This window comes from Pistacia vera, unplaced genomic scaffold (assembly GCF_008641045.1).
Source record: "Pistacia vera cultivar Batoury unplaced genomic scaffold, PisVer_v2 Contig435, whole genome shotgun sequence".
Classification (NCBI taxonomy): Eukaryota; Viridiplantae; Streptophyta; class Magnoliopsida; order Sapindales; family Anacardiaceae; genus Pistacia; species Pistacia vera.
This window is the reverse complement of record NW_022196263.1, coordinates 276,460-304,099: the sequence shown is the minus strand read 5'-3', so window position 1 is coordinate 304,099 and position 27,640 is coordinate 276,460. Positions and strand designations below refer to the sequence as shown.

At 32.3% G+C, this 27,640-nt stretch overlaps 3 protein-coding genes and 1 pseudogene across 3 annotated transcripts; all 4 read left to right on the top strand.

The window, feature by feature from the left end:
- Positions 1 to 1,606: 1,606 nt before the first annotated feature.
- On the top strand, positions 1,607 to 6,169 carry LOC116143990 (annotated as a pseudogene).
- Positions 6,170 to 11,640: 5,471 nt separating this feature from the next.
- On the top strand, positions 11,641 to 13,182 carry LOC116143989 (alkane hydroxylase MAH1-like). The gene has a single exon (XM_031429439.1). It carries the CDS (start codon positions 11,641 to 11,643, stop codon positions 13,180 to 13,182), a length of 1,542 nt encoding a protein of 513 aa, XP_031285299.1.
- A 3,864-nt stretch (positions 13,183 to 17,046) lies between these two features.
- LOC116143974 (probable cinnamyl alcohol dehydrogenase 9) lies at positions 17,047 to 21,027 on the top strand. Its single transcript, XM_031429422.1, has 5 exons — positions 17,047 to 17,247; positions 18,147 to 18,260; positions 19,314 to 19,827; positions 20,149 to 20,302; positions 20,533 to 21,027. Exons 1-5 carry the CDS (start codon positions 17,150 to 17,152, stop codon positions 20,727 to 20,729), a joined length of 1,077 nt encoding a protein of 358 aa, XP_031285282.1. The 5' UTR covers positions 17,047 to 17,149; the 3' UTR covers positions 20,730 to 21,027.
- A 4,070-nt stretch (positions 21,028 to 25,097) lies between these two features.
- Positions 25,098 to 26,149, top strand: LOC116143988 (citrate-binding protein-like). The gene is made up of 2 exons (XM_031429438.1): positions 25,098 to 25,382; positions 25,750 to 26,149. The coding sequence occupies exons 1-2, from the start codon at positions 25,098 to 25,100 to the stop codon at positions 26,131 to 26,133; spliced, it is 669 nt and encodes a 222-aa protein (XP_031285298.1). The 3' UTR covers positions 26,134 to 26,149.
- Positions 26,150 to 27,640: the final 1,491 nt, after the last annotated feature.

Sequence of the window (27,640 nt, the reverse complement as noted above, 5' to 3'; positions counted from 1 at the left end):
TTAAATTATGTTTTATAGGTGCATTTGAAGATCCAGACATTATCCATGTTTGGCTTTATCATATTTTGGAATCAATATCTGTTTCTGCCTAATTTCATTCTGCAGACCAAGAAACTAAAATGATACTATTTTTCTCGTAATGGATTTAATTGTTGGTACTGGGTGAACTTTCATTTCAGTTTCTAGAGATGAACTTAACTTCAGGAGATGGTTGGTTGGGTTAAATTATATGGAAAGATCTGATCTTGGAGTCTGAGATTTGTTTGAGCATAAATAATACTTTGAAAATGGAGAGATCTGAACTTGGAGATTGAGATGAAGGATATAGAGTATTACATTTGATTTGGTGTATATTAAATCTTAAGTATTGAAGGCATTAAATTAAAAGTTGATGTTCTGGCAACTAATGATACTACATGAATAAGATTTAAGTTTTACATTTCTATATCCTTTGGAATATATATGATTAGATGTGGTATTTTCTCATAAATTAATTACATATTTGATACTAAGTTGTACATTTCTATATCCTTTGGAATATATTTAACTAATGATACTAAGTTGTGGGGCAAGTCACAGATTTTGACATCAATCATAATTCATAAACCCCATGTAAATATGTATTTTCTCATAAATTAATTATATATTTGAAGCCGAAATTATCCAGTTGAGTTGTTGACAATGAAACAACTTATCTAAGAGTTTATTTATTAGTAAGAAAAGCTTATTTAAAGTCATAAACATTAAACAACATTGAATTATTTGGTTGTATTTTAAGAAGGCTTGTAGGATTTTAAATAAATTAATTTACGGCTTTTTGAGATTCTCTCATTAGCTCTTTTGGAGCTTAATTAAATTGTTAAAATTTCAATCTATTTTTACATGTTAAAACCTTTTTCTTTTTGGTTAATTAATATTTGAAATCTTTTTAAAAATTTTGTAACCAAGCAATATAAAAATTCGGGTACCAAAATTGGTTACCCGGTTTTTGACCCGAATTTTCGGGTACCCGCAAAACCGGGTAGTTTAAAACCGGTTCGGTTAGCGGGTATATTTTTGAAGGTACCTAGATTTTCGGGTACCCGGTTTTTGGCCAAATTCGGAGCGGGTACCCGGTTTTGCACAGCCCTAATGATGGTAGCTAATGAATGATAACGGGTTATAAATAATGATGATGGGTGGATGAAAGAGAGAATTTGATAGATCTGTGACAATATATATCATAAGATGGTCTCATCAAATCTACAAAATGAGATGGTAAGTTGCATGTTAAAATTAATTATTCCTCTATATAATCTTCTCAAGCATAAATGTGTTCACACAAACTCAGAGTACATACAAGTATACAACTCTCTCAATCTTTCATTGGCCTTTTCGAAATCTCATTGGCCTTTTCGAAATCTTCCTGGCAGTCATTTGCTTCTTCTTCTTCTTCTTCATTCTTCGCTACTTCGTCACAAACAACAATGGGTTGCCTAAGAATTTTCCAATGGTGGGAATGTTGCCAGAGCTTTTGCTTAACGTTCATAGGATTCACGATTGGCTCACAGAACTAACGCAGAAAAGCCAATGCACTTTTCTCTTCAAAGGGCCTTGGTTCGCTAACATGGACATTCTTGTCACAGTCGATCCAGCTAATGTACACTACATAACGACCTCAAACTTCCCAAAAGGAGATGAGTTCCGGGAAATATTTGATATTTTGGGAGACGGGATTATTAATGTAGACTCAGATTTGTGGAGAGCCAAAGAAAAGCTGCTCAAGTTTTGATGAAGCACCAGAGGTTTCAGAAATTTTTGGTGAAGAACAGCTTGGAAAAAATAGAGAAAGGGCTCATCCCAATGCTGGACAATGTTAGGAAAAGAGTGTGTTTGTAAGTTTTGAGAACTGAACTGAGTTAGTTTGTAATATTATAAATATACTATACGGTGCGTTTTGAGCACTCTAACTACAAAAGTGTCTCTCCTGTAACAAACTTTTCACTTAATAAAAATTCCCAGTTTTTTTTTTTTTCGTGTTTATGTCTGATACTTTTCTCTCTACTGTTCCTTAGTTTGCTTCTTTAATTCAAGAAAAATCTTCAGACAATGTATCTAAGCAATGCAAACCTGTTGACTTGCAGGATTTGTTCCAGAGGTTTGCGTTTGATTCTACTTGCATATTGGTTACAGGAAACGATCCAGGCTGTCTGTCCAGTGAATTCCCGGAAGTTCCATTTGCAAAGGCCGTGGAAGAAGCTGAGGAATCGATATTTTATAGACATGTTGTCCCAGAAAGAGTCTGGAAGCTACAAAGATGGCTAGGCATTGGAGAAGAACAAAAATTTTAAAAATCCAAGGAAGTTACAGACCGTACAATTCTTGAATAAATACAAAAGAAAAGAGTGGAGCTGAGCAAAGGCTTTACAGTGAAAGAAGAAGAAGAGGGTGTAGATCTATTAACATCATAAATAAATGAAGATTACAATTTTGGAGTCAAATCTGATGAAAAATTCCTGAGAGATACTGCTTTTACTTTCTTGATTGCGGGGCGGGACACAATAAGTTCTGCTCTCACTTGTTTCTTTTGGCTTGTTTCCAGGAATCCACAAGTGGAAACCAAGATCAGAGAAGAGCTCAAGCTGGTAATCCCAAAGGACAAAGTGACGGAAAAATGGTGGAGATTTGATATCAACGAGCTAAAGAATAAGCTTGTTTATCTTCATGGGGCGTTATGTGAAGCAATGAGGCTTTACCCACCCGTTCCTTTCCAGCACAAGGCGCCATTAGCAGCAGACATTCTTCCGAGTGGGCATCTCGCTGTTCCAAAGACGAAGATCTTGTTTTCCATGTATGCAATGGGAAGAATGGAATCGATATGGGGAGAGGATTGCTTGGAGTTCAAGCCTGAGAGATGGATTACAGAGAAAGGAGGGATCAAACATGATTCTTTGTTTTCAATGCGGGACCAAGAACTTGTCTGGGAAAAGAAGTTGCTTTCACTCACATGAAGGCGGTAGCAGCCACCGTGATTCATAACTACAATGTTGAAGTAGTGGAAGGACAGTGTTTTGATCCAAACGTATCGATTATTCTTCAAATGAAATCTGGTTTAAGGATGAGAATATTCAACAGATGGGATGATGATCCATAGAATTCTAAGTGTTGTTTCTACTACTAGTAACTGTTAGATTCAATGTAATTGTCTACTGCAGAATCCAGGGTTTAGTGTTATAAATGTATCAGTAATTATCAATAAAATGAATGTTGGTTAACTTATAATACAGTCACTATATACACTCTTATACGTTTATCGGTTTTTATTACAAATTCATCCTTATATCCTTACAAAATTCGATGATATTATTCCTAACTGCATCAGTTGCAATGTGGACAAAAGATCGGTTACTAAGTGACATTGTTGAAACAATTGATGGATATGTAAAGGAAAGGCTTTACAGTGAAAGAAGAAGAAGAGGGTGTAGATCGGTTACTCATATTTATTTGGATGGGGCATGAGAAAGGTTTAAATGGGTGGATAATATTGATGGAGATTATTATTATTTTTTTTTAATCCAAGGTATCTGAACCGGTTTGTACACAGTTTTACTAATATTTCATAACTTTAACTGGTTTGTACACATTTTTACTAATATTTTACAACTTTAAAATTGTACACATTTTTACTAATATTTCACAACTTTAAAATTGTCGACCCAATAAAAATCTCAATAATCACCATTTTTAGTGACGTGTATGGACGGATCTAAATAATAAATATTGATGAGTGAGGTTGATGACCCCACAAATTTTTTTTCGTTAATTTGGTTTGGTTTTTGTTTTGACCACCCAATATTTGCATCAAAGTTTCCAAATTTAACTCCACTCATTTACTTTTCTCCGATCTTATACTATATTATTTTGATTTTGTCTACTCTCTGTCTCAGTTGACATAGTGAGAGTGTTCAATAATATAATGATACATATTATCACGCATTTATAAAATTTTCTTATTCATCCACCCATTACCATAATCCATAAATAATTACCTTTTATCATTAATTAATAATCACTATCATAAGAGCTAGTTTTGAAAATTAACCATATATGTCTTATTTAATTGGACGGTCTCACCACGTCAACCAAGTGAGATGATGAGACTGTTCCATGTAAGTTTTTCTCATATTTCTAATGCTTGAATTAATATTTCAAAATTTTCGCTTCAGAAAACGTGTCTTCATGAAAGATACATAACATATTATTTGAGATAAAAGTTTTAAAATATTATGTTATAAAATATAATATTATTGATTTAAAATTTCACACTTAAAAATATTACAAACTAAATTTTTGAAGTTAAATATTATAAACATAACATATCTCAATTTCAATTATGTAGAGTTCCAAGTTCAATTTTCCATAAATACAACATGGGCTTAATTAGAGCATTTTAGCCCAGTGTACCCTGGTGGGTCTTGCCCAAAATATTGGCCCACACATACAAGACCAATACCCTAGCTTGGGCTGAACTTTAAACGGATATGTTAGATCATTAGGGACAAAGGCGATAAAGTAATGGATAATACAAAGCTTTTGTATAAACTCTCATATGAGCTGATGTGTTTTAAGATGTTTGAAAAACTTTAAATTTAAAAATAAATTAAATAATTAAAAGAGATTATATGACAAACATGTAAAGGTTACCATATTGGTTTGTATAAATAATTTGTATATATATAACATTATTCTAAAGTAAAACAACGTCGTATATACTATTGTTGTATCTTGTATTACATCAACTCATAATTTATATATTAATACCCTTAAAAAAGAAATATTACTTGAATAATTATTTTAAAGTGTTATAGATATATTAAATTACCCTAGTGTAAGTCGGAGACGGTGCCGACAAATTCAATTATATGATCAAATATTACAATTTTATCATACATTAATTGGAAGGTATGGAATGTTGGGTGGAATTGAATCACTCCATAAATGCAGTGAGACTTTAACGGAATATCTTTTTTTTTTTTTTTTTAATTAATGGTTGAAGATGATCCGTTCAACTAGTGATAATTAATCAAGAGACAAATTATGTTTTGAAATTAAAGCTCACCATAATATGGCCACTAAAATTTAAGCTAATGACACATGGGCAACCAACAAAATGGGCACTTAAAAAAATACTTAAATTACCATACAATTAAAATGCTACACATCGTTTCCTTCAATCGGTGGAAAACTAGAAGAGTTAATTGATGCAATTGAAAGGTCATAAATTCAAACAAATTAAGCCTTTGGCATATTCGAATGGAAAGGCTGTGCTCATTTATGTTTATGGTCCATCCCTTCTTTAAATTAATTTTGTACAAAGATCTTTTTCCATATATATTGATGTGGAAGCTTTTAGGTCATAAGAATCAAAATAGAAACAAATATAAATTAAAGTCGTGGGTCTCCTATGATATTGGATTTATAAGATTTTTTTTTTCATTTATTAGTTCATTAGGAATTTAATTATAATTTTCATTATTGTCAAATTATAAAAATATTTAGTCATTATTATCAAACGTTAATATATAAATCAACTTGTGATTAAATTTTTACGAGATTATGACATTTACTAATAAAATTATCTACCCGAATTAGAACCTTTCATACCTTCAATCAACTCCAAGCTCCAGAAAAAAAAAAACACTTTTCATTTTCAACTTTCTAGAATCACTTTTCCCTTTTCCACTTTTTATTATCGCTTTCTAAATAGCATAATTTTCTAAAAATTATTAAAATTCATGATGCTCTCCATTTAAAAAATTCACGTTTAGAATATATATATTTTCTAAAAATTCATGATGCTCTCCATTTAAAGTTTTTGTATAATTTAATCATAACTAATTAAATTATACTCGATATGGGGAGAGGATTGCTTGGAGTTCAAGCCTGAGAGATGGATTACAGAGAAAGGAGGGATCAAACATGATTCTTTGTTTTCAATGCGGGACCAAGAACTTGTCTGGGAAAAGAAGTTGCTTTCACTCAGATGAAGGCGGTAGCAGCCACCGTGATTCATAACTACAATGTTGAAGTAGTGGAAGGACAGTGTTTTGATCCAAACGTATCGATTATTCTTCAAATGAAATCTGGTTTAAGGATGAGAATATTCAACAGATGGGATGATGATCAATAGAATTCTAAGTGTTGTTTCAACTATTTGTAACTGTTAGATTCAATGTAATTGTCTAAATCCGTCATTAATCAGATTGTTCCCTCTCTTTTGTTTCTTCTGATTTTCAATAAAATGAATGTTTATTATAAAATTTGAATAATTATACTGGTCACTGTTTAGTGTTATAAGTTAATCATTCACATATATTCTTTATTATAAAATTCAATGATAGACTTGTCAAAAAGACACTTGTGGATTAAATATTTTGTTATATAATAAGTGAGATTGCTAAAGCCATTGGTGGATTTGTGAAGGAATAAAGAAGGTGGTGTATGTTTTGGCTTGTAACAGACTCATATTTATTTGGATATTCGCTCTTTACTGCTACAAGTCCATCGTAAAAAATTAATATTCACACATTTTTTATATAATCTTGTAAAATTCAACGATAGAATTGTAAAGAAGACATTAACTGCATTGATTGTATTGTAGACGAACCAAACATATAAACTTTATTTCTTGTGTTTACACATTTCTATCCGTTGAACTCATGCAAATTATATGAGTTATTCATCCAATAAATACATGAAAAATTATTCTTTCACTTCAGGAGAAAACATGGCAGGAAATCCATAACTGATTCAAAGAGAAGTAATCGAGAACTATGACAAGAACTTCCGTCCATTGTACCAAGAAATTGTCTCGAAAACCGATATTTCAACATTGACATGGGCGCCGTTAATGTTCAGGTACCCCTGGAATATTATTTAGGGCATCTAAACAAATTAAACATCACAGTGGCAGGGGAGGCCATGCACGCCATGACAGCAGAACTAGCCCAAGGTGGAAATGCAGCTCTGGAAGATGCAGTGGTAGTTTGAAGAAGTTTCAAGAATTTCAAGAAAACAAGAAAGAACAGAGGAGAAGCAAGAACGAAGAAGGCGGCAAAAATGGGAATTTTTACTCAATGATTTGATAAACACGTGCTACAAGCCTATATACATGTTGAATATAAAACGCACCGTTTTCTACGTTAGTTTCTGTTTTTACAATTTAACCCAGAGTACGTTGAAGTAAAATACAGAACCTTTTTTTATTAACTTCTTCGTTTCTTCTACCCAATATTCCCCCTCGAAACTGGAACTCCTTTGTGACTTGCTGTTGCTGATCAATTCTTCATAATACTTGTAAGACTTTTAACAAACAAATTTATTCAACAACAAAAGACTACAAACAGGTCTGAAACAAAAAACTGCAAACAGCTCTGAAACAAAAACAACAACAAAAAGGTCTGAAACAAGCAATTTACTTCCAAAATTACCCCAAACTGCATTCAAAATATCCACCATTCAGGTAAACCCTAAACCATCAAAACTAATCATTCAGTCCCCAATCTGTTCTGAATTGTACTCAAAATAATCTTCATGAGCTCAAACAAGCAAGTTACTCCAAAATTACCCCAAACTGCTCTGAAAAATGCATTCAAGAGAACCATCATTGAGGGCATCTCCAAACATCAAAAATGGTGTGGAAAATTTGTTCCAATCCAACACCAAAAACTACACCAAATTGGTGTAAGTGAATAGTATCACACTAAATTTAGTGTAACACTACTCATCTACACCAATTTGGTGTGATACTATTCATCTATTATAAAATATATTTTATTTTTTCATTTTTGTTATTTGTTTATTTTTAATTTGTATTTATATTAATTTGATTATTATTTATATTAATATTTATAATAATCAATATGTAATTAAAAAAATGATGAAAATTAAAAATAAAACTTTATTCAATGCAAATATTAAACTACAATAACTCAAAATAAAAGTTAACACTCATTTAAAAACACTAAAATTAAAAGAAAATATAACATAAACTAAAATAACAATTTAGTATTCCATTGGATTAGTTTTGGATCCTCTAAATTCATCAAAATATTGGAAAGAACTAGAGCTTACTATAGACAAATCAAGGGTACGGAAGCTTACCATGCTCTTTCAAAATGTATTAATTAATCATTTGTGGGAAGAATATACTAATTCGGAAAATTAAATTATTATCAATATGGAATTTTACTTTTGTATTGTTGTTGTCTTTTTTTTTTTTTTTTTTTTGTGGCATTTTATATTAGATATAATTTTTTTATATATTAAATATAATGTTTATTCGATTAAATAAATGCTTAATTTTATTAAATTAGTATAATTTTCAAAGTTAATATTTTTTAATAAAAATATTATTTCCAATATTTAATTAATATATAAATAAATTCATCATTATAAAATTTATTAAAATGTCAATTTGAAATAAATAGAACACGGGCTTAATTAGAGTGCTTTAACCTAGTACACCCAGTGGGTCTTTGCCCATAAAATTGGGCCATGCAGAGCAGAGCAGACCAGTCAATACCATCACCTTAGCTTGGGCTGGGCTCGAAACCGGCTATGATCGAGTCATTTAGGACACAACCAAAAGCGAGGAGCAAGTGTCATTTAAGTCCATATATATATATATTTTTTAATTCCATTGATAATTAAATTTACTACAAATATTATTCATATACTTTAAACAATCAGTTTCTGCATCAAAGTATATCTCCTCTTAAATCTTATTTTATCAATCATCACTAAAAACAAACAGTCTTTAAAATCAATACCTAAATTCCCCCTTCTAGCAAAATAAATAGAGAAATGAAATTTCGTATCTTGATAAAAAAAAATTTATCCTAATACCTCTTCATTTCGAGTTATGTATCATTCTATATAGTATCACTTTATTTTGTATTACGTCAACTAATTATTTACAAATTAGTGTCAGTGTCACTTAGAAAAAAATTATCACTCGCGTAAGAATTTTTAGATAATACCCCAGGGATCTATAAATTAGATGTGCCGACTCACTCACTGCCGACGAATCAACTATATGATTTAAAATGAAGGTACTAAATGCTGTTGGGTGGAGAGGAGTAAATGCACTGAGACATTAAGGAGACTTTTTTGTTTCTGGTCCAAGCAGATCCTTCTTTCTCATGTAAATAATTACTTGAACAAAAATGATCGTTGGATCAATTCATTGATAAAATAGGGATATATTTGACTTTTTATAGGTGACTTTTCATAATAATTTCAATTTCATTTAATTCTCTCTCTCATCATCGTTAAGTCTGAAAATCAAATTCTAACGAAATATTTTCATAACATTGGATTTGTTATTTGATTTGTTACTAAGAACAAATCTAATATTTTAATTTAATTATATGAGAAGAGTTATTATAAACTTTGACTCATGTCAACAATTATAAGTTTAATTATAAGTTTAATTATAATCAAGACATTTGTGATAAAAATTCAATTTCAAACAATATCTTTATTGTTGCCTAAAATTATTTCCAATACCGCATTTTGCTCTCCTGATTCCATAGTCCCCTTTCAAACCGAATAATGAATAATGTTTTCCTTCCAACATGAAAATTAGCACTTATTACTAAACAAAACCATACCAAACGAAATATGAACACTTGGATTACAATGGTTGACTTAATCGAATTTTAAGTTTTCTGTGCATAGATAAAAAAAATCTCTTGTACAAAATCTATGAACATTCTCTGAATAGAGATTAATAAATATGTGAACACTTGAATAATGCAGTAGTGGAGCAATGCATAGCTCATAGCCCACCATTCATTGCCTAGATACCCTTCGACTATCTATGCAAAAGGATGCATTGATTCTCTGAATATAGATCAATAAATATATTAATATTTTCGTTCATTTTTAAAATTAATACAATGTAATTTTATTGAACAAATACAAAGAAAATGACTTTTATCATAATGACATGACATACTTATTTTATACGAGACTTTATACTTGATTACCTATATAAATATATATTAAAACATTCTATACGAGACTTTATACACATAATATTATATATATAGATATATATAACCATGATTTAAGGTGATTAAGAATATTTAAGAAAAAAAATACTTTGTTATCAATATTCAAAATACATATATAAAAAACATTAATATAGGGAAAACATTTTTTTACATCTCTCACTATTTTATCACCATAACATTCAAATCAACATATAAAAAATATTTTTTTATCTAATTTTCTCTTTTTTATCCACACAACATTCAGATTAATATATATAAAACATTTTTTATCCAGCTCAATCTATTTTATTTATACAACATTCAAATTAATTACGAAAAACATTTTTTATCCAACAGCTATTTTATCACAATATGAACTAGCATATTCATTTGTTGGCAAAAATGAGATAAAAGGGTGTGCCTTTTTATGAAAATGTGTTGAAAATTAATGTATTATAAACGGTTCTTACACTTGCAATAAGGGATTACACTTGCAACTTTGGGAGATAAAACGGGTACTTTTACATGTGTTTTTTTTAAAAGCAATTTAATTATTATAATAAATTAATTCCTACTTTCATAATGTCAATGGTGTAAGTTGTTTTTTCTCCAAAAAGCAAGGTTTAGGAGCCAAAAATAATTTTATTTTACTAAAAGGTAAATTTGTAAATTTACCTACCCAAAAAAGTTTTTGAGCACTACTGTTACTTAAAATACAAATTATGTTTTGCTTTAATTAACTATCAGTGTAACGAATCATATTATCAAATTTTGGATCTATTCAGCCTCCAAATAAATCACTTCCTATTGTATTTTCCAATACAATAAAATTTGATTATGTTTTTGTTGCTTACTGTTAGATGGTGCCGATATATTATTTATCCACACAATTGTTAACAATAAAAGATTACATCAAATATGTTCTACTTAATTTGGGTTTGTGCATGCTTTTTTTGATATCTCTAATATAATAACTAGTTATCAAATTGAGATGTGAGTGATAGTTGCCACAATAAATTTAGATGTGTGGGAGAGAGTTGTGGCAGGGTACTCATTAATGCTACAGCAATACTTGTACAGGTAATGTGATTAAATGATCAATTAATGCTTCAACAATCTTATAGTATGACATATCTCAACAACACAATATGGCACATTTGTTTGAATGCTAGACCCAAATATTGTCAAGGACATTAATTTAAATGCATGATTACATAAGTACATAACTAATTAAATTATACTCGATATATATAACTGAGAAAAAACGCATATTGCCGGTCTCATCACCTCACTTTGTTCAGGTGGTAAAAAACTTATGTGATAAAATTTCATCCACCTCATTTTGATAATGATGGCAGCTAATGGATGATAACGGGTGGTTATTCATAAATAATGATGATGGGTTGATGAAGGAGAGAATTTGATAGATCTGTGACAATATATATCATAAGACGGTCTCATCAAATCAACAAAATGAGATGGTAAGTTGCATGTTAAAATTAATTGTCCCATATTATTATTCCTCTATATAATCTTCTCAAGCATACATATGTTTACACAAACTCAAAGTACATACAATTCTCTCAATAGGCAATAAAACAGTATGGCTTTCATTGGCCTTTTCGAAATCTTCCTGGCAGTCATTTGCTTCTTCTTCTTCATTCTTTACTACTTCATCACAAACAACAACGGGTTGCCTAAGAATTTTCCAATAGTTGGAATGTTGCCAGCGCTTTTGCTTAACGTTCACAGGATTCACGATTGGCTCACAGAACTAATGCAGAAAAGCCAGTGCACTTTTCTCTTCAAAGGGCCTTGGTTCGCTAACATGGACATTCTAGCCACAGTTGATCCAGCTAATGTACACTATATAATGAGCTCAAACTTCTCAAACTTCCCAAAAGGAGATGAGTTCCGGGAAATATTTGATATTTTGGGAGACGGGATTTTTAATGTAGACTCAGATTTGTGGAGAAGCCAAAGAAAAGCTGCTCAAGTTTTGATGAATCATCAGAGGTTTCAGAAATTTTTGGTGAAGACCAGCTTGGAAAAAATAGAGAAAGGGCTCATCCCAATGCTGGACAATGTATCCAAGCAATGCAAACCAGTTGACTTGCAGGATTTGTTCCAGAGGTTTGCGTTTGATTCTACTTGCATATTGGTTTCAGGAAACGATCCAGGCTGTCTGTCCAGTGAATTCCCGGAAGTTCCATTTGCAAAGGCCGTGGAAGAAGCTGAGGAATCGATATTTTACAGACATGCTGTCCCAGAAAGAGTCTGGAAGCTACAAAGATGGCTAGGCATTGGAGAAGAACAAAAATTGAAAAAATCCAAGGAAGTTATAGACCGTACAATTCTTGAATATATACAAAAGAAAAGAGCGGAGCTGAGCGAAGGCTTTACAATGAAAGAAGAAAAAGAAGAGGGTGTGGATCTATTAACATCATACATAAATGAAGATTACAATTTCGGAGTCAAATCTGATGACAAATTCCTGAGAGATACCGCTTTTACTTTCTTGGTTGCGGGGCGGGACACAGTAAGTTCTGCTCTCACTTGGTTCTTTTGGCTTGTTTCCAGGAATCCACAAGTGGAAACCAAGATCAGAGAAGAGCTCAAGCTGGTAATCCCGGAGGACAAAATGGCGGAAAAATGGTGGAGATTTGACATCAACGAGCTAAAGAATAAACTTGTTTATCTTAATGGGGCGTTATGTGAAGCAATGAGGCTTTACCCACCCGTTCCTTTCCAGCACAAGGCGCCATTAGCAGCGGACATTCTTCCGAGTGGGCATCGCGCTGTTCCAAAGACGAAGATCTTGTTTTCCATGTATGCAATGGGAAGAATGGAATCGATATGGGGAGAGGATTGCTTGGAGTTCAAGCCTGAGAGATGGATTACAGAGAAAGGAGGGATCAAACATGAGCCTTCTTACAAGTTCTTTGTTTTCAATTCGGGACCAAGAACCTGTCTGGGAAAAGAAGTTGCTTTCACTCAGATGAAGGCGGTAGCAGCCACCATAATTCATAACTACAATGTTGAAGTAGTGGAAGGACAATGTTTTGATCCAAACATATCTGTTGTTCTTCAAATGAAATCTGGTTTAAGGATGCGAATATTCAACAGATGGGATGATGATCAATAGAATTCTAAGTGTTGTTTCAACTATTTGTAATTGTTAGATTCAATGTAATTCTCTACTGCAGAATCCAGGGTTAAGTGTTATAAATGTATCAGTAATTATCAATAAAATGAATGTTGGTTAACTTATAATACAGTCACTATATATACTCTTATACGTTTATCGGTTTTTATTACAAATTCTTCCTTATAATCTTACAAAATTCAATGATATTATTCCTAACTGCATCAGTTGCAATGTGGACGAAAGATCGGTTGCTAAGTGAAATTGTTGAAACAATTGATGGATATGTAAAGGAAAGAAGGTGGCCTTTTTTTTTTTTTTTTTTTTTCTGGCTTGTCACAAACTCATATTTATTTGGATGGGTTCATGAGAAAGGTTTAAATCGGTGGATAATATTGACGGAGATTATGTTTTTTTTTTTTCTTTTTTTTTTATAGGTTTTCTTTTTAATCACCGGAGGGTGTTTGAACCGGTTTGTATGCACTTCTACTAAATATTGATGGGTGGGGTTGATGACCCCACAAATTTTTTTTCGTTAATTTGGTTTGGTTTTTTTTTTTTTGACCACCCAATATTTGTATCAAAGTTTCCAAATTTAACTCTACTCATTTACTTTACTCCTATCTTATATTATATGATTTTGAATTTTCCTATTCCAAAATTAACTCTTGACTCTATCCCTGGTGACAAAGTGAGAGTGTTCAATAATATAATGGTACATATTATCACGTATTTATAAATTTTTCTTATTCATCCACCCATTAACATAATCCATAAATAATTACCTTTTATCATTCATTATTAATCACTATCATAAGAGGTAGTTTTAAAAATTAACCATATATATCTTATTTAATTGGACGGTCTCACCACATCAACCGAGTAAGATGGTGAGACTGTTTCATGTAAGTTTTTCTTATATTTCTAATGTTTGAATTAATATTTCAAAATTTCGTTTCAAAAGATGTGTCTTCATGAAAGATACATGACACTTTATTTGAGAAGTTTTGAAATATTATGTTACAAAATATAATATTATTCATGTAAAATTTCACACTTAAAAAATATTACAAACTAAATTTTTGAAGTTAAGTATCACAAACATATTGGCCCTGTGTACCCTGGTGGGTCTTGCCCAAAATATTGGCCCACACATACAAGACCAACACCCTAGCTTGGGCTGAACTTTAGACGGATCTGTTAGATCATTCAGGACAAAGGCGATTAAGTAATGGATAATACAAACCTTTTAGATAAAATCTGGTATGAGCTGATGTGTTTTAAGACGTAGGAAAACTTTAAATTTAAAAATAAATTAAATAATTAAAAGATCTTACATGACAAACACGTAAGGTTACCACATTAGTTTGTATAAATAATTTGTATATATAACATTATTGTAAAGTAAAACATCGTCGTATATATTATTGTTGTATCTTGTATTACATCAACTCATAATTTACACATTAATACTCTTAAAAAGGAAATATTACTTGAATAATTATTTTGAGATGTTATAGATATATTAAATTACCCTAGTGTAAGTCGAAGGTGGTGCCGACAAATTCAATTATATGATCAAATATTACAATTTTAGTCATACAATTAAAATGCTTCAATCGGTGGAAAACTAGAAGAGTTAATTGATGAAATTGAATGGTCATAAATTCAAACAAATTAAGCCTTTGGCATATTCGAATGGAAAAGCTGTGCTCATTTATGTTTATGGTCCATCCCTTCTTTAAATTAATTTTGTACAAAGATCTTTTTCCATATATATTGATGTGGAAGCTTTTAGGTCATCAGAATCAAAATAGAAACAAATATAAATTAAAGTTGTGGGTCTCCTATGATGTTGGATTTATAAGATTTTTTTTTTCATTTATTGGTTCATTAGGAATTTAATTATAATTTTCATTATTGTCAAATTATAAAAATATTTAGTCATTATTATCAAACGTTAATATATAAATCAACTTGTGATTAAATTTTTACGAGATTATGACATTTACTAATAAAATTATCTACCCGAATTAAAACCTTTCATACCTTCAGTCAACTCCAAGCTCCAGAAAAAAAAGGCTCCGTTTGTTTCGTTTTTGGGAATACTATTATTAGTATTTTCAAACAATAAAATGTTATTACTCCCAAAATATTATTATATATTTTTCAATTTCTTTTAAACCTCCTAAATTTGTTAATTTAACTAAACACCCCCAAATATTTTTTTTAGAAATTACAAAAAACACTCCGGCCACCCTTCGACGGTGGTGGTCGGCTGTCCGTATTTAATGGGTGGATTTGAGGTGTTTTTGTTAACTTTTAATATTTTATTATAGGGGTGTTTAGTAAATAAACAAATATAGGGGATATTTTTGTTAATTTTCAAATCTTACATCGTAACACCCACCCAATTTAATTTTTTTCAAAAGATTATTTTAAAAACTATCAGAATAATAAACCAAACGGAGGCAAAGAACTTTTCATTTTCAACTTTCTAGAATCACTTTTCTCTTTTCCACTTTTTGTTATCGCTTTCTAAATAGCAAAATTTTCTAAAAATTATTAAAATTCATGATGCTCTCCATTTAAAAAATTCACGTTTAGAATATATTTTTTTTTTCTCATTTAAACATATGGAGGCTTCCCAAAATTAAGAAAGAAATAAGGAGAAATAAATTGGTGTTTGCCCACAGAAATAATCCTTAATTTTTTTTTTTCCCTAAAATATTGAAATTATCTATTTTCTCCAACAAAAAGAGGAAAAAAGAAAAGTAAAGATAAATAAATTTATAAACAAAATAATTAAGGTATTAATCATGAGGGCTTAGCCGGATGGTCAAGACTTGTGGTTTGCTCTAGTTTCGAAGTTATGTTTGCAAATTAAGTGTAGAAAGATTTACGTTTTCTTAAAAAAATTAAGTAATTAAACTTGAATACAAGCAAATAAAATACTTGTTTCTTCATATTGATTTAAATGCCTTGGCTGGAAATTGTTGGTGAAGATATTAATGGAATTGCAGAAGTTGCTGCACATGCATGTGCCACCATGTCCTCAATTAAAAGCCACAGTAGTTGGCAGTTTTAACAGTTAAGCCTTAAAATCTGCATTAAAATTCTCATCTAATCTCCCCTCTTTTTTTTGCTTTTTCTTAAACCAAATTTTGCCTTTTTTTTTTTCTTTTTTTTGTTTGGCAAGCAACTTCAATTCAAAACCACACCTTTGTCACTTTCTATCCCCATTCAGTTGCCCACTTAGAAAAGTCCCTTTCAGACTGCCCAACAAAATATATTGTCAAACGGAGAGCAACGAAATTCAATTTTATTTATCAAAATAATATAATTTTGATAAAGTAAATAAAAAAGAATGATGCTAATCATATCAACACGAGAGTATTATCCACTCAATTTTGACGGGTTTATTTCATTTATCTCGCGTGAATTAATATGAGAATCTTATGTGTTTGGATTATATGGTTTTTTTTATGTTTTTATAAAAAGATTTTCAATATTTTTAAGAGATTTTTTTTTTTTTAAATAACAATAGGTGCATTTTCGTGTAATTGATGATAAAATAAAATAAAATAAACATAATCTATAAAATTATAATGGTAATCGCAGTGAAATATATATCTAAACTAATTTTTAAGTGCGGATAATAAGAATTGAAGTGTAGTTATAGTGTTACACGTTATTAATTTGTTAACACATAGATAAATGTTTTAGTTTTTTTTTTTTTTCAAATTTCTAGAAAAATTTATTTGTTGTCATGGGAGTGTAAAATTATCATGATGAATTCTGCCTCTTCGCTGGCCCACTATTATTGACAAAACAGTTACATCAAGGCAGTTCCCGTTCCAGTTCCCTCGTTTACTTATATAGACACTCTAGTTTCTTCTTCTGTACACGCCACACATCACATTTCCATTCTACCCAACAAGAGATCGCGAAGGAGAGAAGAGAAAGAATGGCGAAATCTCCAGAAGAAGAGCACCCACACAAGGCTCTTGGTTGGGCTGCCAGAGATAGCTCTGGAGTCCTTTCTCCTTTCCCTTTCTCCAGAAGGTACTTTTTTTGTTTTTTTTTTTTTTTTAAATTTTTTTGGTTTATATTTTTGTCCCATTTTGTTTTTTTTTTTTTTTTAAATTTTTTTGGTTTATATTTTTGTCCCATTTTGGCATACTTGGTGTGTATTTGCTATATCTTTGAGATGAGATTGTATGCATATGATCTTTGGAGCTTCGGTGTTTGGAAAGATCAATTTTTTATGTTTGAAGGTTGCTGCTTTATGATCTTATAATATTTGTTTGTATAAAAATCATTTCTTCGAATGACGGACATGTCCTTTTATGTTGTATTTCACATGATCTGAATCGCTGTGTTACCAGATGATTCTTTAAGAAAAAAAATCCTGGTAATGTTACCGGAATGTTGTGATGTTTTTGTTTAACTTCATATATATTTAATGTGATGTTGTTTATCAGGTCTTATTTTTGTACCAGATCGGTAATGTTATTGGTTTCCGGATTGGTTGGTGTCCTAAAAAAGAGTGCATTGTTCCATTTGATAGTTTGCTCGCCAGGACTAATAACATGATAGGTTTAGTACTTTAACTACTACTTGAATGTTATCAGGTTGCATGTATGCTTAGTATGACGTTGTGCGTTACTAAAATTTGTTCTATTGATGTTACTGGTAGCGTAGTATGACCCATGAATGATCCTACCTATTCTATTTTAAACAATTTCGTGCATTGCATGGCTTAAATTGAGTTTTGTTATGTTGAATGATCTAACTAGTCCATTGAAGTCTGGTTTGTGTGCGACTGGATATGTTTGGTAGTAGCAGTTGGGCTTGGAAATGGAGTTTATAGTTTTTTTTGGGGCAAATTAAGCCAGTGTCTGCTTTGATGATGTTAATTTGGTTGTTGTTATATAAAGGTTTCTTTATTGTTTTATTGGCAGAGAAAACAGCGATGATGATGTCACTATCAAAATCCTTTACTGTGGAGTTTGTCATTCTGACTTGCATTCTTGCAAGAATGAATGGGGTGTTTCTCGTTACCCTCTCGTTCCTGGGTATGATGCTATTTATACTTCAAAGCGTAATCTTTAACTTATATTATACTATCCTTAGATCTTTGATTTTGATGCAACTACATAGAAATTTTATGGAGTCAGAGTCTTTAGCTCTCAATGCCCCTGGCTGTGTTGCAACGTATTCTGTTATGATATGTGGTTGAATAATTTTGTATTATTTGCTATGTCTGGGCCTGGCTTGGTGTAAGTCAGTTATCGGTGCTTATAAATGTGAAACTAAGCTATATAGTAAGTACCTACTTAACAATTTATGTTGCTCATGGTAATTTAAGCAAATATTTTATAAAGGAGGTAGTTACTCTGATTACTATATGGAGCATATCCTGATTTTGCACAGTTGAATGCTCGTATCATTATCTTCGAATCTGATTAACTTTTTGTGGTTCACTTGGATTTTTCTTCCGTACTTGAATTGTGTCATTCCACTCTCAAGCATCTAAATCAAATCTCAATCTGATGAAACAGAGGAGCGAGGAAAAACTTTCCTCCACAGTTATGAATTTGGACTCTTTTTACCTTCACTTATTCATCTACCTCTTGTATACTTTGTCAGGATATGCAGCAGAGTTTCTGTATGCTGGAGCATATTGTGTATTTACTTGCAGATATATTAATAACGAAGAATGAGAGTAATTGTTGATGATTTATTTTGCTAGGATTGGTATATTTGAAGCTGAAAATTGTGTCACAGTTGAAAGTTGGCTAAAAAAGTATTAGCTTATTAAATGGACTTGGAATATATGTTAGTCATTATCGATGTCATTTTATTAAATACTATTACCTGTGCATTGTCCTTACTCGACATAAGTTGATTGGGTCAAAGCATGTGAAGTCATGAATTGTCAAATTGCATGTCTACTTATCCTGGCTATTATTGTCTTTGAGAAAGGTGTCTTTACACCATGAAATTAATTTTTTTAGGATAAAGTAATGTGAAGTTATCTTTGTGATCTCTCTAAGTTTTGAAATGTGTTTTAGCTTGTGCATGGTTGAGGACTTTATATGATAGTATATCTGACTGTTCATCTGCAGGCATGAAATTGTTGGTGTTGTGACAAAAGTTGGGAAAGCCGTGATGAAATTCAAAGTGGACGACAAGGTTGGTGTCGGTGTCATGATTAGCTCTTGCAAGAAATGCGACTGCTGCAAGCAGGATTTAGAGAATTACTGCCCTCAGATGATGTTAACCTATAACTCCATTAATCATGACGGAACGAAAAATTATGGAGGTTATTCTGATATGATCGTTGTTGATCAGCACTATGTGCTCCACTTTCCTGACAACATGCCCCTTGATGCGGGTGCTCCACTGTTGTGTGCGGGGATAACAGTATACAGCCCAATGATGTATTATGGAATGACTGAGGCTGGGAAGCATTTGGGTGTAGCAGGCCTTGGTGGACTTGGGCATGTTGCTGTGAAAATTGGTAAGGCCATGGGGTTGAAAGTCACCGTCATCAGTACCTCCCCAAAGAAAGAGAGCGAAGCAATCAATAGTCTTGGAGCCGATTCATTCCTTGTTAGCACTGATCCTGCAAAACTTAAGGTAACTAAAGTTGGTACTTTTTTATTTTGACTGATTAAATGATAATTTGATTACTAAAATAAAGTTATCTTTTTGCTTAATTTCCCAAATATCATTGATTTTTGGCCTAAGGAGGGTCTCAAAAACTGAACTTATCTTTTTGTTGTTTATGACTATGGTAACGAAAATATGCTGTTGATAGATAGCTTATCCTGTATTTTTGTTTGCAAACCGATGTTGTCGTAATCATATCAATCTCCAAAAACCAGCCCCCCCGAAATCAATTGTATGATAATATGGTTGTTAATGAATCACTGATAGTTTGTGTTTTCCGTCATGCAGGCAGCCACGGGCACCATGGATTTCATCATTGACACCGTTTCTGCAGTTCATCCCCTGCTTCCGCTACTCAGTCTTTTGAAGTTGAACGGAAAACTGATCACCGTGGGCTTGCCTGAGAAACCTCTCGAGCTGCCTATTTTTCCTTTAGTCTTGGGTAAGTTACATATCCGAAAGCACCCACCCTAAGTAACTAAATTATCATCTCTAAAATATTGATCCTTCTTTCAAATCTCATGCCTACTGAATCCTAGCTTTAGGATAACATGTAATTTGACATATTCTCTGCTTCAAAAAGAAGTATATCGTGCAAAACTTTAGACAGATTACATCTCTTATCTACACACTTGCCTGAAATTCATAAAATTGTATAATGTCATGCTACAGGGCGGAGGCTTGTTGGGGGAAGTGACATAGGAGGGATCAAGGAGACGCAGGAAATGCTTGACTTTTGCGCCAAGCACAATATTACTGCAGATATTGAGCTGATCAAGATGGACCAAATCAACACAGCCATGGAGAGGCTGGCGAAATCTGATGTCAGGTATCGATTTGTGATCGATGTCGGGAACTCCAAGTTGTAGGTTGGTTACAATGCATAGCCTGCTACGCTCTTTTATCCCGTGGCCTAGATATATATTAGAATGAGTTCAGTTTTATGATTTGCTATATGTTATGGAAGTGGATGAACAGAAAAGATAATTTTTGTCTTGGACTTTTATTGGCCCTTCTGTTTGGTACTTGAGAGTACAATTGTTGTTACCTTGTTGCCTTTATGTTCTATGGCATCTTGTTCTTCGGTATTATGCTTTTTTTTCAAAGTCGCTATAGACTTCTCTTGGATCTTAAACTTGAATCTGCTACAAGGGTTGTATTCAATCCAAATTGTTGTTCGAAGCTATGATATATTAACCCCATCAAGTTATTCTGTGTCATTTATGCTTTCTTCAGTTCAACTTGAACCTTCCCTTATCTCCATTATTTTTATGGAAATTACACCAGTTTCATTTCCTCACTATCTTGATATTTATTCTTATGAAAATTTATTTTTATTGATCATTATTATGAGTAATTATAAGGATGGACAAACCTATGCAAAGAGACTTCAATTTTCTACATAATCTATACCACATAATTTATAAATGAATGAATTTCAGTTTGAACCATGGTGGAAGAAACATTTCTAACCATAAGTTTCTATGGTTAAGTTTATTTGCAATGTTTTAAAACTCAACTCGGGGTGAAACACGTCAAAGATGTCAGGTCTTAGGTTGATCGGTTTGATTGGTCGGTCAAAATCGGGTGACAAAAATTTTTAAATTCAGCAAATACACCCCTAAAAATTTTCTAAGTCCCTACAGGTTCGAAATTTAGCAAACACACCCTAAATACATATCAGCGGTTAACTTGTTGGTGGCAGTGACACTCCAAATGCAATCCCAATCATCCCTTGAGCCTGTTTCCCAGAAAATCAACCCAAGATCTGGCCGAAAAACTCCCCTATGCCTCTCAACCAAAACCCACCTCACCCCATCCCTGTTAGCCTCGCTAATCGCCAACAAAAGTCAACTGTTGCTGTTTTTTTTTTTTTTTTTTCACGCATCAGAAATTAACTCCATTGCCACCATGACCCTCACTAGCACTTTCTCTTCAAAAGCCCCAACATTTTGACCTTCGATTGTTTGTCGGTTATCATCCCAATTTTTAGGGTTTTTGATGAATAGTGAAATGGGTAATCCAGCCTAGTGAAAGCTCTGGGTCCTAGTTGTTGTTGTTGTTATTATTATTATTATTATTATTATATGGGGCATTTTTGTCCAAATAATTCATTAATGAGGTTAAAGAAGTCATTAAACAAGTTGGGTTAATTGTTATTTAACATCAAAAGGAGGACTTTTGTGTTTGAATTTTTATTAAGCAAAGGTAAAATTCGAACAAAAATAAGATTATCACGGTAATCTCAAAATACCACATTCTGAGTCGATAATCACATAACCCCCTATAGGTGCGTTTGGATCATATAATGTTTTATTATAAGAGGATGTTATATTAATAGAAAAATAGATCACCTTGAAGATTACTAGGAATGTTTAGGAACATGTGTTTGGTTGGTTGGTTGGAATAAATTAGTAAGTATATTATATTTATATGTTTAGTTGGGAGGATAAATGAGTGGATATGATATATAGATTACTAAATTGCCTTTCCTTTTAAATATTAATATAATATTATTTTTATTATTATAAAAATAATTTATTTTAACCCCCTATATTTGAAATTTTGCTAAAACACCTCAGCAATACAAAATTTTAATTTATAGCAAAATCAACCCCACCCACCCCAAGCCACTGCCAGCAACCAGCCACCACTGTCGGCCGCCATCGACAATCGACGAAATGGCGCATGATCAGTCGTATATGGTCAGCCATGCATTGGTAAAACCATTTCCAGCCATGGATCATAGATTTATGGTCGTTTCACGACCAAAGATGTGGCCATGAAATGACCATGGAAATGGCCTTAGTGGTGCACGACCGGTTAGATCCCACTGGTCGTGCGCCACAGCGGTGGTGGTCGGCGGTGGTCTTGGGTGGTTGGGGGTACTTTGTTAACTTTTAATAATTTTTTTTTTTTTTTGGTTGAGATGTTTTAACTAATTTCTCAAATGTAAGAGGGTTGGATTAATTGTTATTTAATAGACATTTAAAAACAATTGTGTTTGAAATGGTATTTAATTAAGGATAAAATATGTATAAAAATCAGATAACCCTGGTAATCTTTTAATTACAGCCCATGAGGAGAGTATTTGATTACCCCCTGTATTATTAATAGTAAACACTATTTATAATAAAAGATATTTATAATATTTTATTACTTACAAACCAAATAACATAATCTTGTAAAATAAACGAAGACTACCCATTTACAATAAAAGACACTCCTAATATTAAAAAGAATTTACTTGAAGTTTTTATATACAATTGACTATTAAAAACTTGATTGATTCATTCGTGGGAGCAAGAGAAAGTGCCAAATGGTTATTGATTAATGAGGTAATTAGGCTCATTATTAAAAGGATCTTTTGACATCTGGCATGAATCAAGATGATGAAAGCATGGTCAGAATAGTAACAACAGATGCACATATGGCTTTTCCAGCCTAAGGGATTTATATGAAGTAATCTCAATAGATTCATTTGCTTGATGAATTCTTCTAAATCTTAAAGTACATATTTAAATCATGGTTTTTTATATAATTTATGAGAATCGGGATTTTTGTAGAGGAAAACGTATAGAAAAGGGTTTTGTTCTATTAAAAAAAGAAGTAAAAATTGAAATTTTAGATGTCTTATAATTGGTTGGTTATATTTTACGAACCGTAATTTTTTTGTTTTCTGTTTTTTTTTGGGTGTTAAGACATATTTTTCATACAAAAATAATCAGGAGGAAGTCTTCTGTGCATTATCATACAATTAGGTTTTGCTTTCTTATTCGTGGATTGACTGACAGCCAAGACGCAAAATAATATATTTTTCATTAACTAAAGGAGTAGACTAATTGCCTATAAATTTGTTAAACTCAAATATTCAGACTTTTGTACACTTTTTCTATATATGCGCACCAATCTCAACTCTCAAAGAGTCGGAAACCGATTTTCATGTGATTCATCATGCAAGAATCAACCTAACTTCCTGGGCTATTCTTCTTCTTCTTTTTCCTTCTTTTAAACTGTGCTAGGTGTCTCATTCTCAGCTAAGCTAGATTTGTTTCGGGGTTCCACTCACATATTCCAAATTCTTGTTGTACTTAATTTACACGCATGTTAAGAAGAATGTATATAATGGGATCTGTAGTGCAGTTTTGTTCAAGGGGAGATGTTAAGAAGAATATGTATAATGGGATCTGTCTGCAATCTTTACAAATTTCAGTTTAGTAATTAGATGTACTTTGTAATCTTTACAAACAATGATGTTACTTCTGTAATTTGTAAAAGAGCAGCTAATACGATGCGTTTTGTAATAAGGGCAATATAAATTAGCCTGCCTAGTTTTTGTTTTGGCAGTTAGTGAAAAATCAAGAGTGTGTTTGGTTTATTATTTTGGATAGGATTTTGAGAATAATATTGGGTAGTTGGATAGGGGAGTATTACGAGGTAAAATTTAAAAATTTCTAAAAAACCCCATAGGTTTGCTAATTTAATTAAACACCCCAATATATGAAAATTTTGTAAAATGACAAAAACACCCCCATCACCCATAGTGCCAGATTCTGGCCACCACCGCTGGAATCTGGTCGAAAAATTGCGTTATGAGAAAGACTAGTTAGATCTGTGTCGTAACGCGTAGATCTAGCCTTTTTCTATCAGATCCACCACGGATCTGATCGAAAAGTGCCAGATCTATGGTCAGATGTGGCCATCGACAGCCACAAAAGTCCATCGTTGGCCGTCAGCGACGTCCAAAGTAGCTGACGGCTAGATCTGACCTTTTTCGGTCAAATCGATGAATTACCGGTCAGTGCTGATCGTGGTGTAAGCCGTTGTGATATATTCTAGTAACCACCGATGGTGATTGTTGGAATCTAGCAAGTATGGGTGGGTGGGGGTGTTTTTGCTAATTTTTAAACTTTTTTGGGGTATTTAATGAAATTAATAACTTAAGGGGTCTAAAAATGAATTAAAAGATATAATAATATTTCTCAAATAATACTCCAAACAATATTTAGGAAATAGTATTAAGAATATGGATAATAATATGGAACCAAAGGCACCCCAAGTTTCCAAAACACTTTCTACTTTACTCTTTTGCTTTTCTTATTTGCGTTTTCCTTTTCTTCGGTGATTCTGAAATTCTTCAACCATCAATATCTGCATATATTTATATGCTATAACTTTAAATATAGTCTACTTTAACCTTTTATCTCCTATATATTCTTGTCTCATCTCGGCCAAAAATGGCATCGATATCTATCGGGGCACTTTCGTGCTTGCTCTCTATTTTTCAGCTCATCAATATGGCAGACCAAGCCTCATTTGCTTCGGGAGCTATTGATCCCACCGAGGGTTTTGTCTCCCTTAAATTAAACCCCGCAGATTTTTCTGTACAGAGGCCGTATGATGTGCCCCAAGATGAGCGATACAGCTTCCAAAATGGGATTCACAAACTGTGGGTATACTCCACAGACAAGCCTCACTCTCCTACCAGCAAAACTAAGCCACGAACTGAGATCCGTATACTAGTAAGCAAAAGCATATAAAAAACTTATATTTAATTTAACTTCTTGAAAATTTGATTCCTGTTAATTTAACTTGCTGTATTTTAAGCTTCTTAATTTTACATTGTTTTATATTATCTTAAAATTAGATTTTTGTATTTTTTGAGTTGGTTTTCTATTTATTTCTTATTTGATTTAGAGTTGAATATAGACAAAATTGTCATTCTTTTTAATCTAAACCCTCTCTTATTAGATAGATTTCTCGTAGTATAAAAGAAATTAATGATGCTGAATTGATAATGCTGTATATAATAGTATATATTTGTTTATATAGTAAATGACATTTATATCTTTTATGATTCTTCAATAGTGGTCTATCTTCAATTTTCAGGGACATGACTATTCATCTGGGGTATGGCAATTTGAAGGTTACGGCTACGTCCCAGCTGGAACATCAGGCGTCTCCCTCATGCAAATATTTGGAGCTAGCCAACATGCCACAACCCTAATGGTTAGGGTTTACGACGGTTCACTCACATACTACAGGGACCCAGTCCTGGTCCGAAACATCTACAACAAGTGGTTCAGGCTAAATGTGATTCATGATGTGGGCAAATCTGTTAAGGTTTATATTGATGGAATTCTCAAGTACGAAGGTCCTGATCGTGGCGGAAAATCTCATTACTTCAAATTTGGGGTTTATGCTCAAGAGGATGATTCTCACTATATGGAATCCCGTTGGAAGGACATCAAAGTTCTCAAAAAAGGTAATTGATCTTTGTAATTTCTTCTGTTACTGTACTTGGCACATATATTAATATCATGATTTGCCGAAATAAAGTTTATATAAGCAATAAGATATATAATATTAAAGGGGTGTTTGTCTAAGCTTATAAGCTGGTCAAACTTGCTTATAAGCTCTAAAATTAAGCTGACCTGTTTGTTTATAACTTTTTTGAGCTTATAAGTTGAGCTTATAAGCCAAAAAAAATAAGTTGGGGGGGAGGTACTTTTTTTTTTTTGCTTATAAGCACTTTGCTTATAAGCTAGTTTGACCAAGTATATTACCACATTATCCTTGTTTAATTTTAAAATTCCATAGTATGTCCTTGTTTAATGTAGTACCTTTTTTAGTAATTTTACAATAAAATATACTTATAAGCCACATTTTACCAAACACGTCAATTACTTATCAGTCACTTATAAGTACTTTAACCAAACACGTAATTGCTTAAAATTTCAAATGCTTATAAGTTAATTTTTGCTTATAAGTAATTGTTGCTTATAAGCTAATTTTCATAATATGATCCTGCTTGTGATTTTGCATAGTCATAAATCTTCAAGTGATTAAATTAAAATCTCCTCAGTTGCCTTGTAATTAGATCAAACATTTAAAGTAAGTCAACCAAAGAAATTTAAATTTCTTCAGTTGAGTTTTCTGATTGAAAGGCTACTTTAATTAATAGAAGACTTTGAATGAAGTAATCTAGTCAAGTTGGCCCTTCTTTCACTTCTTTGATTTTTCCTTCAATCACTTGACAACCCAGTATAAATGAATACGCAATCAATGGAGATAATTGATATGGTCCAATATGGTTAGCTGAAATCATGTTATTTACCTTCTGTATATTTATCATGTAATTATTTTACATAATTTGTTTTGATCATGTAATTATTTACATAATTTGTTTCCTTACAAGTTACATTTCTACTTGTATAAATTGACACAAATTGTACATTGAATATACAAAACAGTCTTCCCTCCATTGTCTTGTCTCTTTTATTTTTCCGGCATACTTAGCAACCAAGTTGCTTCCCTTGCCTCTCCTTTCTTCCTGACATACTTCGGTAGTTTAACTACCTCTCTTGCCACTCCATCTTCAGATTTTTACATGGTATCAGAGTAGGCCTCCTAGCAAAAGCTTTTCCTTGCCGCTCAATCTCACTAATCCAATCTTGCCTTTGTTATTGCTTCACCTGCAAAATAGACACTTAGATTAGTTTCCCTCCTTTGCCAAAACAAAGAAAATGGAATCCCAAAGAAACCAATCAAACTCATGAACATTGATTGAGCCCAACACACCAAATATGGGCCTTGACTCAACCAACATTCCACCAAACACTCAATCAAGCCCAAGCACCCAAATAGAGCCCAACATCCAACCCGACCTAAACACACAATACAACCAAAAGAGCCGAACAAGCCCACAAACCCAAACTCATCAAACCAACTAAACCGACCCACAAACACAAACTAGACATCAAATCCAAACCAACCCAAA